The 21,178-nt window shown below is 34.1% G+C and overlaps 1 protein-coding gene and 1 non-coding gene across 3 annotated transcripts; one reads left to right on the top strand and one right to left on the bottom strand.

Moving 5' to 3' along the window:
* The first annotated feature begins 843 nt into the window (after positions 1 to 843).
* LOC146145694 (uncharacterized) lies at positions 844 to 19,601 on the top strand. 2 transcript variants are annotated; one of them, XM_083389706.1, is made up of 17 exons: positions 844 to 1,611; positions 1,918 to 2,058; positions 3,733 to 3,873; positions 5,548 to 5,688; positions 7,365 to 7,505; positions 8,306 to 8,481; positions 8,701 to 8,815; positions 9,145 to 9,298; positions 11,613 to 11,734; positions 12,618 to 12,700; positions 13,461 to 13,587; positions 13,656 to 13,787; positions 15,153 to 15,309; positions 15,859 to 15,980; positions 16,553 to 16,637; positions 17,151 to 17,305; positions 18,651 to 19,601. In XM_083389706.1, exons 1-17 carry the CDS (start codon positions 1,537 to 1,539, stop codon positions 18,681 to 18,683), a joined length of 2,100 nt encoding a protein of 699 aa, XP_083245832.1. In that variant the 5' UTR covers positions 844 to 1,536; the 3' UTR covers positions 18,684 to 19,601. The 2 variants fall into 2 exon arrangements, with proteins under 2 accessions (XP_083245832.1, XP_083245833.1); XM_083389707.1 differs by having other exon boundaries at positions 845 to 1,611; positions 8,309 to 8,481.
* On the bottom strand, positions 17,425 to 17,499 carry Trnat-ggu (transfer RNA threonine (anticodon GGU)). Its single transcript has one exon. It is a non-coding gene; the product is annotated as a tRNA-Thr (tRNA).
* Positions 19,602 to 21,178: the final 1,577 nt, after the last annotated feature.

Raw genomic sequence — 21,178 nt, 5'->3', positions numbered from 1 at the left:
AATTAAATATTTTCGCGTTTTTTGTCATCATTATAATCAGATTGTCAAGTCATTCAGATATTTACAGAGAAATAGTTTTTTTGTAAATCAATTTATATAAAAAATAAAGAAAACCTAATTAAGGCTAAAGTTAATGGGGTATACTGAGTCGAATTTTTGAAAACTATCCGCACATTGAAATTTCCTAAAAATCGCTACACAACTACTACAAAGTAGGGTTCCTCTTTTTCCCGGATTTTTTCACTCCCGGGAAACGGGATTGAAAAATGAAACTTCCCGGGAATCCCGGGATCCCGACGAAAAAATTATACATAAAATTACGTCATTTTGAGGTTTGTATTTTTTTATTTTAGCTCCAAACATTTAATTAAGCTCATTTATGGGCGTTCTTTCACTTATGTACGTGGAAAATGATGCAAAAAAACAAAAGAAAGAAATACCGCATACCACAGGTTAGCGTTTGGGTGAGGGTGTGTCAAGTATTATTATGTTTATTATTAATAATAACCCTTGACCCACCCTTACCCAAACGCTAACCCGCATTCTAACCCAAATAATTTGCGTTGTGGTAAGCGGTATTTAAAGACCGTTTTTTTTTATTAATTTGTACGTTCATAACTGAAGGAGCGCCAGACCTTCTCTAATACGAGTCAGGACCGTTATTTGTGCATGCATATGCATGCATGACGTATTTTTTTTTTGTTAGAATAAATTTAATTAGGTTTTTCCGCTGGTAAGCGCAAATAAAACAACTCAGGCAACGACGTTAATATGGTTGGTACTATTTTTTTTATTTATATTAGTGAAAAACGGCAATATTTTTTTAAAGTTTTGCTAGGTTGCCGAATACCCGGGATTATAAAAAAAATTTCCCGGGATTCGGGATTGTTAATTCGCGGGAAATCCCGGGAATTTCCCGTCGAAAAATTCCCGGAGAGGAACCCTACTACAAAGTATATGAAATAAGATAAGCTAAATTTACCACTGTGGTAATTCGGATATTTCCAGCAAAATAGGTTTTCCGCAGCCCTAAAAAACAAAGAAAAATTGAAGTTTGGGGGGTACATTTGGTCGAATTTTTAAAAACTATCCGCACAATAAAATTTCCTGAAAATTTCCATACAACTACTAGAAAGTATTCTTAACAAGATAAGCATAGTCTCCTACTCTGGTCATTCAGATATTTCCAGCGAAATAGGTTTTCCGTAGCCCATTTGTGCTAAAAGACAAAGAAAAATTGAAGTTTAGGGGGTACATTTGGTCGAATTTTTAAAAACTATCCGCTCATTAAAATTTCCTAAAAATTTCCAAGCAACTGCAAGAAAGTATTCTTAACAAGATAAGCATAGTCTCCCACTCGAAGGTATATATACACGCATGTTGTATAAATATAATAAAGGAATAACAAGTTGACAATATCCTTTGTTGAAAGTGCAATATTTTCATTTTAATGGTTAGCCCTTTGCATTGTAAAATTTAAAATTTATGGTTTTTAGAAAAAAATCTAAAATTATTTAAAATCTAATTAAACCAAAAATGGGCTGTGCCTCAAGCTCAAGTGTTCCAACGGTTACTACTACATATCGTTCATATCCTGCACAACGACAGGGTGTATGTATGATGCACAAGCACACAATTTTTTCACTTATCGTTTACATTAAAGAAAACTAATTTGTTTTTTCCTTTCAGGAAAAAATTAATGCATGTATTAATGTTTTTCTAAAATATTTTTCCAAAAAGAGATCACTTAAAGGCAGTAATGATAACTAATATATGTATTTTAAATATACTGATTTTCTGGGTATAGCTGATAAACCTAAATAACTGTAATTTGTTATATTTCCAACAAAAATTGATGGTAACTATATTTGTACACTCACAATATTATTGTTTACAAATAAAACGGTTGTTTTTTAGTATGTCCAACAGCAGCAGTTTGGCCTGCAGAAAACCGTAGTGACTTTAGCTCCACCCAGGCAACAAATCGTCATACCACTTTCACAAAGTGCTCCTGTTGTTCAATCGCAACCACCACAGCCAATAGCAACTCCTCAGCAGGTTTCTTTCTATTATAAACTTTTCTCCTGGCCTAATCATATTAACTGCTATTCAACTATATAGTCTACTGTGGGATATAGCTGGGAATGCAACAAAAGCAACCAGTGTAACAATAAATAAGTATCCAGTAAACTAACATATTCATTAAAAATAATTTTGTAAATAAAGAAAAAAGACTATTGTTCAATATGAATAAAAATATTGTTTTTTCTTTTTTTAATCCTGAAACAGCAAAGTTTGTGGCGCTGGTTAGGAATCCCACCACAACAAACATTAATATTTGGGTTAGGGTTAGCGTTTGGATAGGTTAATCAATATAATTAAATAATTAATACTTGACCCACCCTCACCCAAACACTAACCAACACCTTAACCCAAATAATGTGCGTTGCTTTGAAAATTGTTTTAACGCTGTGGTAGAATTCTATCAGCCATTTGCACCCTTTATGCATAAAACATAAACTTCACAAAAAATGTAGCCTTGCAAAATCGTGTTCGTGATAACTTGACAAGGGTAGGGATTGCCTGTGATCAGGCACATATCTAGCTGAATCGCATTTTAATAACATTTCACATCTGAAAGGTAGAAATCGAAAAAGTAGAATAAAAAAACAAGTTTTATCTCGCATGCTACAATTTGGTTTCAATTATTTAAATTTAGCTGCAGCATAGAAAAACTAGTTTACGTTGTACAGTTTCTTGAAAAAGGTTATAGAAACCTTAAAATATTAAGTTAACCGTTTGTATTGAATTGTTTACTTTCAGATGTTTTCAACAAACATCAAAGATAAACATTTAAGGATATTTCGGCTTATAATAACTATACTGATTTCTCTCGAACGAAAGCCACTGACGTTTTTGGTGAAACCTCTTTTGTTTTGTCTTGGGGAACTTCCCATATTATCAAGAAAACATATCAATTCGATGAGAGGATTAGTTTTTTGCTGATTTCACGCCTATTTTTTCAAACAAATTTATTAACGATACTACATTACAATCGATGGCATTTTTAATCTATTTGCGACAGCTTCAAGCCTTTTTTGCCATAATAAAGCAAAGTTACGCTGTACCATTCAAGCAGTTATAGTATGCTTTTACTGAAAAGTCAGTTTGCCATTAAGGGTATAATACACGCATGTTGTATAAATATAACAAAGGAATAACAAGTTGACAATATCCTGTGTTGAAAGTGCAATATTTTCATTTTAATGGTTAGCCCTTTGCATTGTAAAATGTAAAATTTACGGTTTTTAGAAAAAAATCCAAAATTATTTAAAATCTAATTAAACCAAAAAGGAGCTGTGCCTCAAGCTCAGTGTTCCAACGGTTACTAATACACATCGTTCATATCCTGCACAACGGCAGGGTGTATGTATGATGCACAAACACACAATTTTTTTAGTTATCGTTTACATTAAAGAAAACTAATTTGTTTTTTCCTTTCAGGAAAAAAATAATGCATGTATTAATGTTTTTCTAAAATACTTTTCTGAAAAGAGATCAATTAAAGGCAGTAATGATAACTAATATATGTATTTTAAATATACTGATTTTCTGGGTATAGCTGATAAACCTATATAATTTTAATTTGTTATATTTCCAACAAAAATTGGTAAGAACTATATATATACACTCACAATATTATTGTTTACAAATATAACGGTTGTTTTTTAGTATGTCCAACAGCAGCAGTATGGTATGCAGAGAACCGTAGTGCCCTCAGCTCAACCCATGCAACCACTCCTCATACCACCTCCACAAAGTGCTCCTGTTGTTCAATCGCAACCACCACAGCCAATAGCAACTCCTCAGCAGGTTTCTTTCTATTATAAACTTTTCTCCTGGCCTAATCATATTAACTGCTATTCAACTATATAGTCTACTGTGGGATATAGCTGGGAATGCAACAAAAGCAACCAGTGTAACAATAAATAAGTATCCAGTAAACTAACATATTCATTAAAAATAATTTTGTAAATAAAGAAAAAAGACTATTGTTCAATATGAATAAAAATATTGTTTTTTCTTTTTTTAATCCTGAAACAGCAAAGTTTGTGGCGCTGGTTAGGAATCCCACCACAACAAACATTAATATTTGGGTTAGGGTTAGCGTTTGGATAGGTTAATCAATATAATTAAATAATTAATACTTGACCCACCCTCACCCAAACACTAACCAACACCTTAACCCAAATAATGTGCGTTGCTTTGAAAATTGTTTTAACGCTGTGGTAGAATTCTATCAGCCATTTGCACCCTTTATGCATAAAACATAAACTTCACAAAAAATGTAGCCTTGCAAAATCGTGTTCGTGATAACTTGACAAGGGTAGGGATTGCCTGTGATCAGGCACATATCTAGCTGAATCGCATTTTAATAACATTTCACATCTGAAAGGTAGAAATCGAAAAAGTAGAATAAAAAAACAAGTTTTATCTCGCATGCTACAATTTGGTTTCAATTATTTAAATTTAGCTGCAGCATAGAAAAACTAGTTTACGTTGTACAGTTTCTTGAAAAAGGTTATAGAAACCTCAAAATATTAAGTTAACCGTTTGTATTGAATTGTTTACTTTCAGATGTTTTCAACAAACATCAAAGATAAACATTTAAGGATATTTCGGCTTATAATAACTATACTGATTTCTCTCGAACGAAAGCCACTGCCGTTTTTGGTGAAACCTCTTTTGTTTTGTCTTGGGGAACTTCCCATATTATCAAGAAAACATATCAATTCGATGAGAGGATTAGTTTTTTGCTGATTTCACGCCTATTTTTTCAAACAAATTTATTAACGATACTACATTACAATCGATGGCATTTTTAATCTATTTGCGACAGCTTCAAGCCTTTTTTGCCATAATAAAGCAAAGTTACGCTGTACCATTCAAGCAGTTATAGTATGCTTTTACTGAAAAGTCAGTTTGCCATTAAGGGTATAATACACGCATGTTGTATAAATATAACAAAGGAATAACAAGTTGACAATATCCTGTGTTGAAAGTGCAATATTTTCATTTTAATGGTTAGCCCTTTGCATTGTAAAATGTAAAATTTACGGTTTTTAGAAAAAAATCCAAAATTATTTAAAATCTAATTAAACCAAAAAGGAGCTGTGCCTCAAGCTCAGTGTTCCAACGGTTACTAATACACATCGTTCATATCCTGCACAACGGCAGGGTGTATGTATGATGCACAAACACACAATTTTTTTAGTTATCGTTTACATTAAAGAAAACTAATTTGTTTTTTCCTTTCAGGAAAAAAATAATGCATGTATTAATGTTTTTCTAAAATACTTTTCTGAAAAGAGATCAATTAAAGGCAGTAATGATAACTAATATATGTATTTTAAATATACTGATTTTCTGGGTATAGCTGATAAACCTATATAATTTTAATTTGTTATATTTCCAACAAAAATTGGTAAGAACTATATATATACACTCACAATATTATTGTTTACAAATATAACGGTTGTTTTTTAGTATGTCCAACAGCAGCAGTATGGTATGCAGAGAACCGTAGTGCCCTCAGCTCAACCCATGCAACCACTCCTCATACCACCTCCACAAAGTGCTCCTGTTGTTCAATCGCAACCACCACAGCCAATAGCAACTCCTCAGCAGGTTTCTTTCTATTATAAACTTTTCTCCTGGCCTAATCATATTAACTGCTATTCAACTATATAGTCTACTGTGGGATATAGCTGGGAATGCAACAAAAGCAACCAGTGTAACAATAAATAAGTATCCAGTAAACTAACATATTCATTAAAAATAATTTTGTAAATAAAGAAAAAAGACTATTGTTCAATATGAATAAGAATATTGTTTTTTCTTTTTTTAATCCTGAAACAGCAAAGTTTGTGGCGCTGGTTAGGAATCCCACCACAACAAACATTAATATTTGGGTTAGGGTTAGCGTTTGGATAGGTTAATCAATATAATTAAATAATTAATACTTGACCCACCCTCACCCAAACACTAACCAACACCTTAACCCAAATAATGTGCGTTGCTTTGAAAATTGTTTTAACGCTGTGGTAGAATTCTATCAGCCATTTGCACCCTTTATGCATAAAACATAAACTTCACAAAAAATGTAGCCTTGCAAAATCGTGTTCGTGATAACTTGACAAGGGTAGGGATTGCCTGTGATCAGGCACATATCTAGCTGAATCTCATTTTAATAACATTTCACATCTGAAAGGTAGAAATCGAAAAAGTAGAATAAAAAAACAAGTTTTATCTCGCATGCTACAATTTGGTTTCAATTATTTAAATTTAGCTGCAGCATAGAAAAACTAGTTTACGTTGTACAGTTTCTTGAAAAAGGTTATAGAAACCTTAAAATATTAAGTTAACCGTTTGTATTGAATTGTTTACTTTCAGATGTTTTCAACAAACATCAAAGATAAACATTTAAGGATATTTCGGCTTATAATAACTATACTGATTTCTCTCGAACGAAAGCCACTGCCGTTTTTGGTGAAACCTCTTTTGTGTTGTCTTGGGGAACTTCCCATATTATCAAGAAAACATATCAATTCGATGAGAGGATTAGTTTTTTGCTGATTTCACGCCTATTTTTTCAAACAAATTTATTAACGATACTACATTACAATCGATGGCATTTTTAATCTATTTGCGACAGCTTCAAGCCTTTTTTGCCATAATAAAAGCAAAGTTACGCTGTACCATTCGAGCAGTTATAGTATGCTTTTACTGAAAAGTCAGTTTGCCATTAAGGGTATAATACACGCATGTTGTATAAATATAACAAAGGAATAACAATTTGACAATATCCTGTGTTGAAAGTGCAATATTTTCATTTTAATGGTTAGCCCTTTGCATTGTAAAATGTAAAATTTACGGTTTTTAGAAAAAAATCTAAAATTATTTAAAATCTAATTAAACCAAAAAGGAGCTGTGCCTCAAGCTCAAGTGTTCCAACGGTTACTAATACACATCGTTCATATCCTGCACAACGGCAGGGTGTATGTATGATGCACAAACACACAATTTTTTTTAGTTATCGTTTACATTAAAGAAAACTAATTTGTTTTTTCCTTTCAGGAAAAAATAATGCATGTATTAATGTTTTTCTAAAATACTTTTCTAAAAAGAGATCAATTAAAGGCAGTAATCATAACTAATATATGTATTTTAAATATACTGATTTTCTGGGTATAGCTGATAAACCTATATAATTTTAATTTGTTATATTTCCAACAAAAATTGGTAAGAACTATATATATACACTCACAATATTATTGTTTACAAATATAACGGTTGTTTTTTAGTATGTCCAACAGCAGCAGTATGGTATGCAGGAAACCGTTGTGCCCTCAGCTCAACCCATGCAACCACTCCTCATACCACCTCCACAAAGTGCTCCTGTTGTTCAATCGCAACCACCACAGCCAATAGCAACTCCTCAGCAGGTTTCTTTCTGTTATAAAGCTATGTTATATAATTATGTAATCATTTATCAATCCTATTTATTTCTTAAAATATTTGAAGTACTGTTACAATGCAAATTCAAGTTTCCATATTTAGGCAACCTTTTGAAAATTCAGAGGAACTGTTTGGTTTTAATCTTTTTTTTCTGAATTTTTTCAAAACTCTCTGAATTTTTTCAAAACCTTTTGAAAATTCAGAGGAACTGTTTGGTTTTAGTCTTTTTTTACCTAATTGACATTTAACGCAATTCCCTATTTATACAAATACATGTTACTTGTTTATTGGGTATAGTAACATAAGTAGACAATGTTAACATTTAATTGGCTAGAAACTATTAGGCTAAATAATATACTTTGGTGTAACTAATAAAATTTTTACACGGTTTTTCTCACATATATGTACAGCTTTTTACCCAGACTTTCGATTAATTTTACGTTAATTCTGATAACTGTTTTAATATAATAAATTCTGATTTCTAAACAAATTGTAGAAAATGTTTTTGCTTTAACTAAAATGAATCATGTTACTCCCTGATATAGTAGTGTAAAAAGTAGAAGTACCTTCTATATAAAGTAAAAATTTATATGGGCCTATTATATTCCAATCTGTTATTATTAGCAAAAAATAGTTATAAGTTAAAAAAAATCAAGCAAAATTTGCATATTTTTATGTAAAATTTAGTTTCTAATTTTTGGTTACTTTTACTAAAAATATTAACACAGAATTTTTTTGTTGGATTCATATCTTATTGAAACACCAAATGCATCTAAACCCATTTAAGCAGAATGTAAATGTGCAAGAAGAGCTAAAGAAATTCCAATTTCTACAATCTCTCATCATCAACCTTGAAAAGAAAAGTATTGTTATGAAGCTGGAAGATAAAACAAAGCAGAAACGTATCGCTGAACAGGAAATCCAGGCGCTTAAGACAGAATATTATGGATTAACTAAAAAAATGTATGTACCTAAATAAAAATTGGAACGTTTGTGCATAGATGGTTGCAAAATTTGTGGTTACTATTACAGGATGCACCTAACTATATACATATAAACAAACAAACACATTGTTTTTCTTCAGCTGAAATTCGGTAATAACCAAATTAGATGAGAAAAAGTTTGTTATGTATTTTTAATATATGAAAGGCGCACTTTCAATATAATGTTCTTGACTTTCAGGAATAAAGAGTTGCAGGATGTCACCAAGTTAAAGGAAATGGCAAACAGCTCACCGATTTCTCATTTCTTTTCTTTACAGATGTCTTATGATGAACAGTTTTCAAAAGAAGAAACTGTATGTGTTTTTTTAAATGCTTACCTAGATTTTTTTGTTTTTTGGAACTAAATACAATTATACAGTATATATTTTAAACCAAAAATGATTGCAATATTTAAGTTTATTAGTTTTTGTATAGGTATTTAGTAATTACTAAATTAGTGAAGTCTAAAATTAATTTAATGTATTTGTTTAGCCAAGAAAACAAATACATTGACAGGGTAATCATTGTAAACACAATAAGTAATTATATGACATCAGTTGAACATGAAATTTTTCAAAACTAAACTTTTAGTAAAAATAAAACTTTTTAGAAGGAAATTTGTATTTGAGTTTTATATATTTAGGAATACATTCAAGCCAAAACAGAGTTGGAGAATTGCTACAACAAGATGTTATCATTAGAGCAAGAAAATTCCAGGGTAAGTGCGGAATTGGATGAATTGAAGCGGGATAGAAATGAGCTGCTTCGTCTGTATGGTGAAGTTGATGGAACACTAGGTAAGCAATGGTTGTTGATAATACCTGTATTTAAAAAAATAATATATATATATAGATATATATATATATATATATATAATATTTGGGTACACTATGCACGGATCTGTAATGTAGCTTGATAATGAATTGCAAAGCCGAAACGGTCGAGTAGATCGACACCATCTTGATTAGGACGTTTTAAAACGAGCTTGTGTCATCTTTAGTTAATGTGTCACATTGTGGGTGGCATTTTAATGCAAATTTTGAGGTCATTTTAGTGCGCAATTAAGTTTTTTTTTTTCATTAAGTTTTATAGGCCGGATGCGCCCCGCCAATGTAAATCATTCGGTCCGCCGCCTCTTTGACAAACTAGATACGAGTCCATTTCAAATAATTTTTGACTATTTTAACTACGTAAGTGCCAAAACTTTTCCCGCTTCGCGCGAATCATCTTTCTACGTCCGGCTTGTTTACGTTTTGATGCGGTCTTTTGAATTAGATCAGCGCTTCGTTACCGTTAATGGAAAACGCTTTCAAAAATATTGGACATATATTTTTTAACATTTTGTATTTTCGGCAATGTAATAAAAACTCGCAAGAAATTTAAAAGAAATGCCGGTATACCTAAAAATATCACGATCGCTTCGCTCGCCACGTGCGCCCTGACTTAGAAAGGTTAACAAACACTAAACAAGATTAACTATTAAAGTTATTGCGTTTACATAAATAAAGCACCATAAAAATTAAAGCGTGACCCATATGTTTACTATTCGTATTTGGTGGATCATCATGTTGTCAGGTTGGACTGTGGTGGATCATGGCAGAAATCATTTGAACACCCCTGATCTGATCTATTTAGTTCCCCTAGATGGGTAATGAAAACTGACCATGTAAAGGTAAAAAGCGACTGATTCTAGGGTATGTAATGCTATAAATATTTTATACCGGTTTAGTTACTATTTATATGGATTTTCGTTTGTTAAAAGCTGATGATTCTTTTACCTTTTGTTATGTTTATTAATGCTGTGCAATGGTGGCCACAAAAAATCGTTGTACAACAATCACCAATAAGAGACAAACGCGGATATAGCCTTATATAAAGGAGCGTACTAAGCAGTCAGGTGTTCCCATTGTAGGACCACGTGATGCCCTTTGTAATGTATTTCGTTGCCTGACAATGGTAAAAACAAATAACACGTATCCCTTTTGTAATTCTCTAGGGCGTGATGTTTGTTAAAAATTATAATGAGCTTTAAGCCTTAATGCGCAATTAAGTTTTATTCTTTGGTGTTTTGTTGTCGCACGTCGGCAATTTATATCGAAATTATGTATTTAGGACGGTAATGTAATTTGCTCATGTTTTGTTAGATTTCTAGGTTATTTAAAATTACAAAATGCACCGCTTATGGCAAAAGGTATAAAAAAACAGTTGAAAAATCACCCATTTTCTTGAACACCCTACGTTCTATCGATATAATGTGTTATAAATATAAAGTGTGTTTAAAATTACTCCTTTCAGATTCCAACCAAAAAAATAAAGTCGAGTTTAAATCTAGCTGAATTTACCGACTTTGTCGAGTCCTGAATCCTGCTCTGATTACACCTTTGGATTCCACATATCCATACCAAAATAAGGTGGATATACGGAGATCGACCCACAGATGTGCCAGTTTAACTCATCCACCAACAATACGTGGTCAAAAAAAAAATTGGTCAAAAAAAATAAATAAATATATTCCAACCCGTATGTTGTTTTAACTTCACAATTTTGAGTGTTGACCGTTTCAGAGCTTGCCACTGCGCATACAATGACTTGACTTAAGTGCACTTGTCACTGTTTTCAAATAACTTGATTTGACTTAAGTCGTTGTAGACAAATGACTTGACTTGGACTTTGAGTCAAAAGATTTAGGTTGAAATTAAATGTTTTAATTCAGCGCTTTATTATAAAGTTGATCTATTTATCTCAAGTTTTGCACGTAAAACCATTAGATTGCTACATGGCGTTTTTTGTTATTTTTTAGTTGAATTATTGCCCATATTCGGACGAGTTTTACCAATTTCAATGGTTCATCATTTTATTATTAGTATAGTGGTTTGATTTAAAGATGACTTGCTCTAATAATGACTTGACTGCGACTTGAATTGTGCAACTGATGGCTTGGACTGGGACTTGACTTGCAATTTTTTGAAAAGACTTGACTTGCACTTAAGTTATTTCACAAATGACTTGACTGGGACTTAAGTCATTTTAAAATTACTTATTTACAAGACTGGCTCCGTCTTCGCAGCCTTTCTTCTGTGTTTCCCCAAATAACTCTAAACAACTATGCAGAGGCGGTGTTTGGTGGTGTTTACGGCAGTGCGCTTGAAGATGTATTGGAGCAAAAATTCGACGCCACCGACGATAAGCTGAGAAAAATTAAATCGACCATGACCAACTGGAAAAACGCCCAGGTGACAACTTGCATTTTGTCGGGAACATGATGCTTTCTATGACGTTATACCTATTTTGATTTTTTCCCCAAACAAAAATAAAAATATATTTTTTTGTTTATAATGATGGCATGAAACGATGCCATCATACTTAACGATTCCATACGTAACACCTCGCTGAAGAGCAATTACCGTACTTCAACATTCCTGGACAAACTGCAGGACGCGGCTTATTTTAAGTAAAACTTTTCAGGCCAAAATTAGCCTTAACATTTTTTTTGAATATTTTATTGTGAAGTATCCTCACCTACTTTTAGTCTTGCCAGCTTGTCAAAACAAGGATATTTAAAGTTTCTTTTAAAAGGAATCACTCATAGTATTATGTGTATTCGAATTCCACTATTTTGACACGGCCCGCCAAGATATTTTCTGTTTGTCATGCGGTCCTCTGTCAAAAATAATTGCACAACCCCTATACTCAAGTACTGATCGTTGCTTGCCTGTTGTTGGAATAAAACTTGTTATTCTTTTGACTAAAATTGCTTGTTTAACTTGTAGAATGAGTGGGGTGCTTGCCTTCTTCAACATTTAATCGTTTTTTCAAACGTACCACGATAAAACAGTAAGTGTATTCACTGCATGGATATATCGGTCGTGTTTTGCTAAACCAAAAAACAAGTGACACTGTATAGAAAAGTCTGTGCGCTGACGCCTTTACTTTGTGCATTTTAGTCTCCTTGATGTACGCGACTGTACGCGAAATCTTGTCAACCTTGAAAACAATTTGTATACGTTGTTATTTGCGTTTCAGTTTGTGTTTTCGACTGTGACCTATAACAAATATACCCCGGTATTTATCTATAAATTTCACCGGAAGATGCTTACACTTATATATTTTGTCCAGGTTATGACAAAAGCAGCCACCGATCAACTGAACGTGGCTTGTTCCAGGTGGTTTGACGTGGAGAGGATTCCCAAATCCGGAAAGTAAGGGCAGACGGGGCTATTTTAATGTATTGTCACCAAATAAAGTTTGTCTACATGTTTTAGGCGGCATCAAAAGGCTTTTTTTTAACTTTTTTTTTCGCGGCGAAATTTGGCTACCCAAATTATATTCACCGATTTTGTATGACCCATTTCTTTGTATATCCCCATAGTTTTTTCATATTTTGCATAATTCCTGCTCTTGACCGATCAATTAAATCTAACCATGTTGACTACTGCAGTCGGCGACCCAACCAAATTAAACGGCTACCCGAGAGGTTGACAAACACTGGTGAAGATTGTGGTTTACGTTAGATATAGGGAAATTAAACGTTACATAACTTCACAGTCGGTCTGAAATATGAGATATAAAGCAATATTTAATAATTTGTAACGTCGAACACAGCAATTTCGTCGAGATGTTGTTTTGCCGCTCCATAAATAATTAGTTATTATTTGTCTAACTGTTTTTGTTTAGTTATGGCTTTAAAGTTTATTTATTTCTCACAATACGACCAGTCTATATTTGTCTGAGCTGTGAAGCTCAGTTAATACTGTAGCAGTCCCAGATTCTCATTTTTTGATTTAGAACCTCACCACTGACAATGTTTGCTCTCTAGCTTCTCTTGTTTCTCAGGCCATTTTGTTTTTTGTAGGCCGACTCATGTTTAAGTTTCTTATCAGGGATACGGCCAATCACGGTTAAAACTTTACACATGTGAATGCGTATATACGGTTTAAGTTGTGAGAATTATCTTTTCAGTTACCAACAGCTTCGCACTCACCGCATCTCGGAGGCAAAGAATTACCTGCTTGCTGCCTCCCGCAACTTGACCCACACACAAAGGAACGTCGACCCTGTCAAGCTGCCTTACTGCGACCCGCAAGAGGTTATTTCTATATCAATTTATTTTTGTCGTTATATGATTTTCCCATTTAAGTTTGTGTTATTTCATAGATTTTAGTTCTGAACCAAGCCATCAACTTTATCTTCCTTGACGGAATGTCGCGCGAACGCCACGCCCATGCCTACCACGTTTACCGCGCAACCCTGACCAGAGCTATGATGCTGTCGCAGTGGATCGAAAAGGTAACTGGTCACTTGTTTCGAAACCATACTTGGACAGCTAGATAGATCCAATTTTCTAATTTAACGATTAGAGAAAAATGCGGCTAACTTTAATTGTAATCTAATTTAAAAACTACAATGATCGAATTTTAATTCTTTTTAACTAATGCAGAAAAACTGAAAAGGTCTAATTTTATTTTTAATTTTAAAAAGCAAAAATAAATCTAGTGGTCCAAGTCTGCTCGACACAGTTTTTTCCCAAAATTTCCAGAAGCTTCAGCCTGTATACACCAGGTCACCGGATAAAACTTGGTTCCAAGTTGATCATTTTGTTGGGAAATGTTTGAAATCTCACCATAAGAAATTTCCGGAAACATAATAATCTCTGTTTTCACCGGGAGCCTTCAGAGGGGCTAACCGAAATTAGTTATTCAATTCAAAATTGCAAGCAAAGGCCAGGCCAGAAAAAAAACTAACCCGTGGTGAGGTTCAAACTCACGATCTCGGCCATCGCTCGACTAAATGAGCTAAATCGCAGTTCAAATGTACCCACTTGTTTCCGTATGTTTCTGTTATTGTTGTCTATTAGTGATATTATGTAGTACTAAGCCCTACAGTATTAAATAGCATCGTTCGGCACTATCTGCGTCAGCTATAGACGAATCTGGTATTAGCTTTTACTAACCCTAAGCATTTTATTTAAGTTTACACAGGCCATATTAGAATTAATAACAGTTAAATCCAGGGTCCAGATAAGGCATTTGGTTCTTCTAAATTTCTAAGAAGCCTCAGATTGTGGTATACCCCAACTAGTATTTTCTTTTATGACAAACGCGATTCATCATATGGGTGCATTTATTCTAAATAAATAAATCTACTTTGCTATTACAAACACTTTGTTATTACCACAAAACATGTGTTGGCATCAGGTAAACCCTACCATTTCATATTTGAATTGTTTAAAAAAGTTACAACCGAGATTATTAAAAACACAAATTTGCAACATTTGAATCTAATATGAGTATTTGACCGGTTAAATAAAGTGCGATCAATTGACAGGCTTGCCAACCCTGGTTTTAACAACTGTGATCAAGCCCTTCTGAAGCTGCTTTTTGATTAACGATACGGCTTACGTATTATTAGTACACCGAAAGCCATCGCACACTCACCGATTCTGTCGATCAATGATGCAAGCAGGGCAGGCTAGAAAAATAACAAGCCTGTCAGTGTATTTCGAACTCGCGACCTCCGGCCATACCGGGACTGTCGCTGTAAATATCAAAGCACCTAAAACTCCATAAGCTTCGCGCTTTGACTTAGGCGGGAATCGAACCCGGGTCTGTCGATTGTTAGCCGAATAAATAAGCAAAAATCTTCCCTTCGTAGGTGATCACGGAGAAGCTAAACTTGGATCTGTCTGAGTGTCGCAAGGCACACGGCGAATGTAGGCTTGCTTTGAGAAAAGAGCGGCTCAGGCTTATGAAGGAAAAGGTAAAGGAAGCCACGGGCGAGGACATGGACTTTACCGAAATGGGAATCTCCGGTGAGATACTGAATTGACGTCGCAGATGTACGATAATATCGAATCAAGGCTGCAACCTGGGGCCAAGTTGTAGTGTCAGTACGTCTAATTAGTGATTTCCACTAATATCCGATCGGCACCGGTGCGCGATTTCAAATGATAGTTTTGGTACTTGTCCGATACTCGGGTGGACACTTATTTAATAAAGGAATTTCAGCTATGATTTGCGACTCAACACAGTTATTTCTATGTGAAAGGTAAATTCATTAAAAAATAGTAAGTAGAAAATTGTGGAAGCCAAACTTCCTAACGAACTGGGAAAAAGCCAAACAACTGAAAAATTACGTGCACGCTCCAATTTTACTTATTTGGAAATACGAATGATGTAATTATGTGGTATAGCGATGCATCCAATAACAAAATTTCGTACATCCCTTAATACCACATTTCCATGTCAGCTTTGCTTTGCATTTCACTATAGGCCTAATCGCGAGTGTCGAAATATCACTCTGACCGTCGTGCGTATTTCTTACAATTGCTCCAAGCCCATTAATTGCCTTTCGTGTTCAGAGTCGGTGCCACAGGAGCACGGTGAAATTGAGAGCACGGCGCAGGCGGCTGTTGCTGATAAAGTGGAAGATGATCAAGGCATGGACGAGAAAATTGAACAGGCCAAGGCCGAAAACGAAGAGGTGGGAAATAGCCTTTGCAGCATAATGGAGGTTGTAGTAAGAATATGAAAGCCCATACAGAAGAAGGTAGCATTTTGAACGTTTCAAATAACTCTTTATCTAAAGATTAGAGACATTTATTCTAAACGTTTAAAATGATACTTACTTCTGTATGGGCTTTGATATTTTTACTAAGAAATAGAGATCGGGCGATTACAATTTTTAGACCGATAACATGTTTTTTTATGTCTTTGTCATCTGTAACAGATTTTTTTTTTAGTTACTTTTTCTAGTGAAATTTATACAATTGTCGGCCTGCGATGGCCAGTCTTCAGAGTTATAAAAAATCCCTACTTAACGGGTATAGTTAATTCAACATGCAATTACGGCGGGTATGCTAAGTCACTTGATTATGCTTTCACTCGATTATCTTTCGATGCAATATTTAAGATCGATAGAAAGTGCAAGTACCCGCTTATATATTATTTTTAATGCTTCAGAAAAAAAGCGTCTTTAGAAGGGCTAGATTACAGTTGTTGAACACGTTCTGTGTTTCTTTCATTGTTTTTTTACAAGTATGCTATCGAATTTAGGAAGTACCCGACGAACTGAAAAATGACGACGCCAAGCCGAGCTTAGATGAACTGGCACCTGCCCCGTCGAAAAACGAACTTTTCGGTAAGATTTTGCCGTTACGATCGTTTTACTGTCATCGTTACAATCGTTTACTTTTTCGGCAAATTAAACTTAAAGAATCGAGGACGTCTAACTTCCAAAACACACTTTTGCTCTGCCCACATATGTATCTCATCTTTTATTACTTTGAATTATAATTCAAATATGCCAAACGGTTTAAGACCTGAAACACGCAAAAACATATACGCTTTGCCAACAGAGGTTTTTATTATTTTTTTACTTAAATTTAATTTACATATAAAAATCAGTTTATGTCTAGAAACACGTTAAAGGCCATATGCTCTGTCCGAAAATGTAACCCTTTTAAAAATATTTTGAAGCAGCAAATGCTCTGCCTATACATAAAATACAAGTTAATTTTCACTCAGCCGCAAGTTAAACCTTGAAAAGATTTAAACCTCGAATAGTAGAACTATGTGAAAATAGGGCAGCGTATACGAAAGCCACAAAAATGTCGGGGCAGTAACCGACGCAAATACCTTCTGCTTTACCCAGGCGACTTGGATTCTATAATGAACCAGTACAAGGAGCAGCAAAAAGCGCTCAACACCGAACAGGAAATGGACAAAGCAAGACAGGAGGGAAACCTAAAGGAAAAACTCAGGCAAAGAAGGTCGAGAAAAATGAGGCTCGAAGCACAAGGGATTCAGGTAAATCTACGAGCAAAGAGATCAAAATAATTAATGGGAATTTATTACACTGAAAGCCATCGCAGACTCAACGAATCTGTTGAACAATTATACGAGCAAGGCAGGCTAGAAAAACAACTAGCCTGTAGTGGGGTTCGAACTCACAACCTCCGGTCATACCGGAACCGTCGCTCTACCAATTGAGCTACACAGGCCCAGAGAGGAGCGAGTCGAGAAACATCCACACGCCAATGCTTGCTACAAATTTAACTTATAGGTAGAATAAAAAAGAATATAATTTAATGGTAAAATAAAATAACATTTAGCAGTGTTGTGAACACTTAAGGTAATGACTTGATTTACATTTAACTAAGTGGCCGTTTAATAACTTGAAAATACCTAAACATTTTTGACAAATGACTTACATTAGACTTATGTCATCCAGATTGGCTTGGAATAAAGTGTTTTGTTTGAATGTATTTGCTGGTGCTTGCGATTGTTCAGATTGGGCGAAATAAAGAAATTAGCAATGTGATTAGGTTAAAAATTTTATTTATAGTGCTAACGATTTGACTTGCCTTGTAATTGACATTAATGGTCATATTTTACCAAGAAAGGTTTACAACACCAACGTTTAGTTGGTCAATGTAGGTAATTTACGTTGCAAGATGTGCGAAGTACATGTCGTGAGAAACATAATGCACTTTCGAGTTAACTGTTTTGGTTTAGTACATTGGGCCTATACTGGTGTCGTATGTATCTTGTTTTATCCTCTTTTTTATTTCTTAAATTCTTAGGTTTATTGTTGGGCTTACATTCAGTACAAGTAGCGCAGATTAAATGTCAAAACGCAAAAATTAATCTCAAACCCAAAGGCACAGAATAAATGTCAAACCTGAAGCATGTGTAAGATGTGGTTATTTGAACGTTTAGACTAAAACTTTACGACCAGTAGTGCAAGTCGCTATTTGTCTATGGCGTATTTTTTTCAGAAAGGGAGCCAATACGTAACATACGCGTACTGTTATAGTGAATTTAAACATGGAAAACAAATGTCTTCGATAAAAATAGATAAAAATTGAACGTTTATTTTAGTTTAAGTTGTACCAGATGTTGGTAAAAGTGAAACTTGTATTTATATTATGGACCTGGGTATATTAAAAACATTTACAACTGGTATTGGCTTTTTAACAAACTGGTCTTTTGAAGAAAAAGAGAGAAATAATAAAGTTCTTTTTTATATTATAAAAAGTTGAGATATCGACACTATGCGAGTTTTAAACTATACATTACTTTCGCACAACTGTTTATTGGTCACCCCACAAATTATCCTGTCAGTAAATTTCGAAACTTTTGTATTTTACAGTTCGAGGCTGACAATGGCCCAGCATCAGAATAGAGCCCAGCAGTCGAAAAACACCGAAAATTTGCACTACTCTTATGTTTATATAACCATGTGCTACTTCGAATCATGTCGTGTTTTTTATAACTTGTTCCTTCAAAGCACTTTTGTCATACTAAACTGTGTTTTTCTACTTTTTAGGTTGCAGCAAGTGACGTTGTATTTCTTTTATAGTGTAACATTAGTTTTGTTATCCGCATGTGCCTTTGAAAACAGAATACCTGTATTCCCGCTGAAAATAAGGTATTGCGCACGATTCGGCAATTAGCATACTCGCTTCCAATAGTTTTTGAGTCGCTATATGAACCCTTTTTACGACAATATGAATAAAATAACAAATTAGTTGCGTTTTAAAGTATTTAAAAAAATTAAATTTGTTTAAAAAGTGCCTGTGGTGTTGCGAAATGACTGTGTAAGACGTCCGTGATGTTTTTTTTTAAATGGCTTTTTTGGTTAGCACTTACTAGTTGTAGTGGACCTCTTGGTCTTTGAAGTCTGTTTTGTGGCCTTTGCAAAAATTAATTATCGATAGAAACACAACTTTGAATTAGTAACTAGTACATACAATAGAGCCATCTTTTGTACTTAACCTCCAGATCTACATAATTTTTCTACTTTGTAATTGTAGATCATTTTTCATACACTTATTCCAATTGGGTCTTTTGGCCATCAACAGAGCTTTTAATGTACTTTGCACTTCAATTTTGGTTATTGTTTATTTCTTAGTTTGTGTTTTTGTGAATATTGCACATTTTATACTATCAACATATTTCTAGTATTACGCTAGAGTCGCTGTTTTTTTTTCGTCCACTGTAGTGATAAAATCGTTTTAGAATACATTTCCGTCTTATGTAGGTTTGCGTAATTTTAACGCCATGACCAACACGATGCATCTTTAGAATACATTTAACAAGTGTAGAATGTGAATGTTACTCTGTATACAAGTCACGAGGTTTTTATTCTAAACTTGTGAACAAGGATGCTCTGAAAGTTCTGTGACTCAAACTATGGAAGAACGCTATAGTATGAAGCGAAGGTGTGTATATTTGTAATTGTGTTTGAGCAGTGCACCTCGCCATGAAGGCGATGGTTTAGTAGAGTAGACTATGTTTTATATTTTGTAAAATAGGCCTAATTTTAGTCACAGGCCCTAATAAATACGCCCGTGTTAACACATCGACCGTACTTTAAATATTGTCGTCTAGTAGCTATAAAGATCTATTTACTGATTCAAAACCTTTTTCAACAGTATGATACAACTGTGGCAATATGCACTGTGTACCTTTTATCCACCCTTGCATATTTGATTATGTAGAAAAATGGAAGTAATGATCTCGTATGAAAGAGCATTAATTGTACTAATTTCTAGATCTGGACATTTCACATGCGTTTAATCCGTGCTTGTTATATTGACAATACATAGGCACTGATTTAATCATAGCATAAGTAAAACCTACACACGATTGCCTTTGCTTCGCCTCGAGCAACAAATAAGTGAAGCGAAATTTTTAGTTGTACCAAATCCAATAAAAGGAAAAAACCATAACGTTCCATAAAATAAATATATTTTCTACTGTATTTTCAAAAGTTTAGACAATAACTACAGAAAACAAAGTATGGCTTTTTAGAAAACGATTGGTTAAATATTTTTGGTTTTGCTGGTTAAAGTTTAGGCCTAATTCTGCAACCAGCCTACAAGTGATGAATGAATCATTGGGTTACTTTAGTATACTCTACTCCTGTGTTTCTTAACCTTTTTTGCTTGGTGGCGCACGTAGAGACATTTGGAAACGCCGCGGCGCACCTTGCGAGGGAAGGGAGTGCGGAATTTTTGAGGTGTACCGGTATTTCTTTTAAATTGCTTGCAATTTTTGGTCCTATAGGCTTTATAGTTGCATATCTTTAAAGGGACTCTAGCCTTGAGACCAAAATAAGAACAAAAGCAACTTCGGAATAAAGACAGTTAGGAAAAAGGCGAAAAAAGGACTAATACCTAATAGTCGTAATATTAACGAAATCAAAATCAGATCAAAATGGCCAAAATATTGCCTATATAACCTTTTATTTAACCCCAAGACCCACCTATAACTATCACTAACTTTCCTAATATTTTCAACCCTAACCCAAATGCTAACATCACAAACTACCCCATAAGCCCAAACAGGGGCAAAAAATCCAGGGCCAAAACAGCGGCGCCTAAATGTCGACAGCAAATGTCCAATGCTAAACAGGTGACCCTCAATTATCCCATACCCTTTCCTTACATTCTAGGACGTTATGTATTTTTCCGATTAATTTTGGACTTATTTCGACATGTTTAGGTCACATGTAGACTATTTTAGATCTTATTCTGTCGTGGTTATTACTGCGAAGTTGAAGTTATTATATGTCGGTGGTCTTAATACTATGGTATTATAGATCTGATTTAGATGCTGTTTCTTTGGAGGTTTTATTGTGTTTTGTACTTAAAAGAACAGTGGAATCAATGAGCT

The sequence above is a fragment of the Ascidiella aspersa genome, chromosome 5 (assembly GCF_963924565.1).
Source record: "Ascidiella aspersa chromosome 5, kaAscAspe10.2, whole genome shotgun sequence".
NCBI lineage: Eukaryota > Metazoa > Chordata > Ascidiacea > Phlebobranchia > Ascidiidae > Ascidiella > Ascidiella aspersa.
Note: the sequence above shows the minus strand (reverse complement) of the source record. Positions and strands in the feature narration are given on the sequence as shown.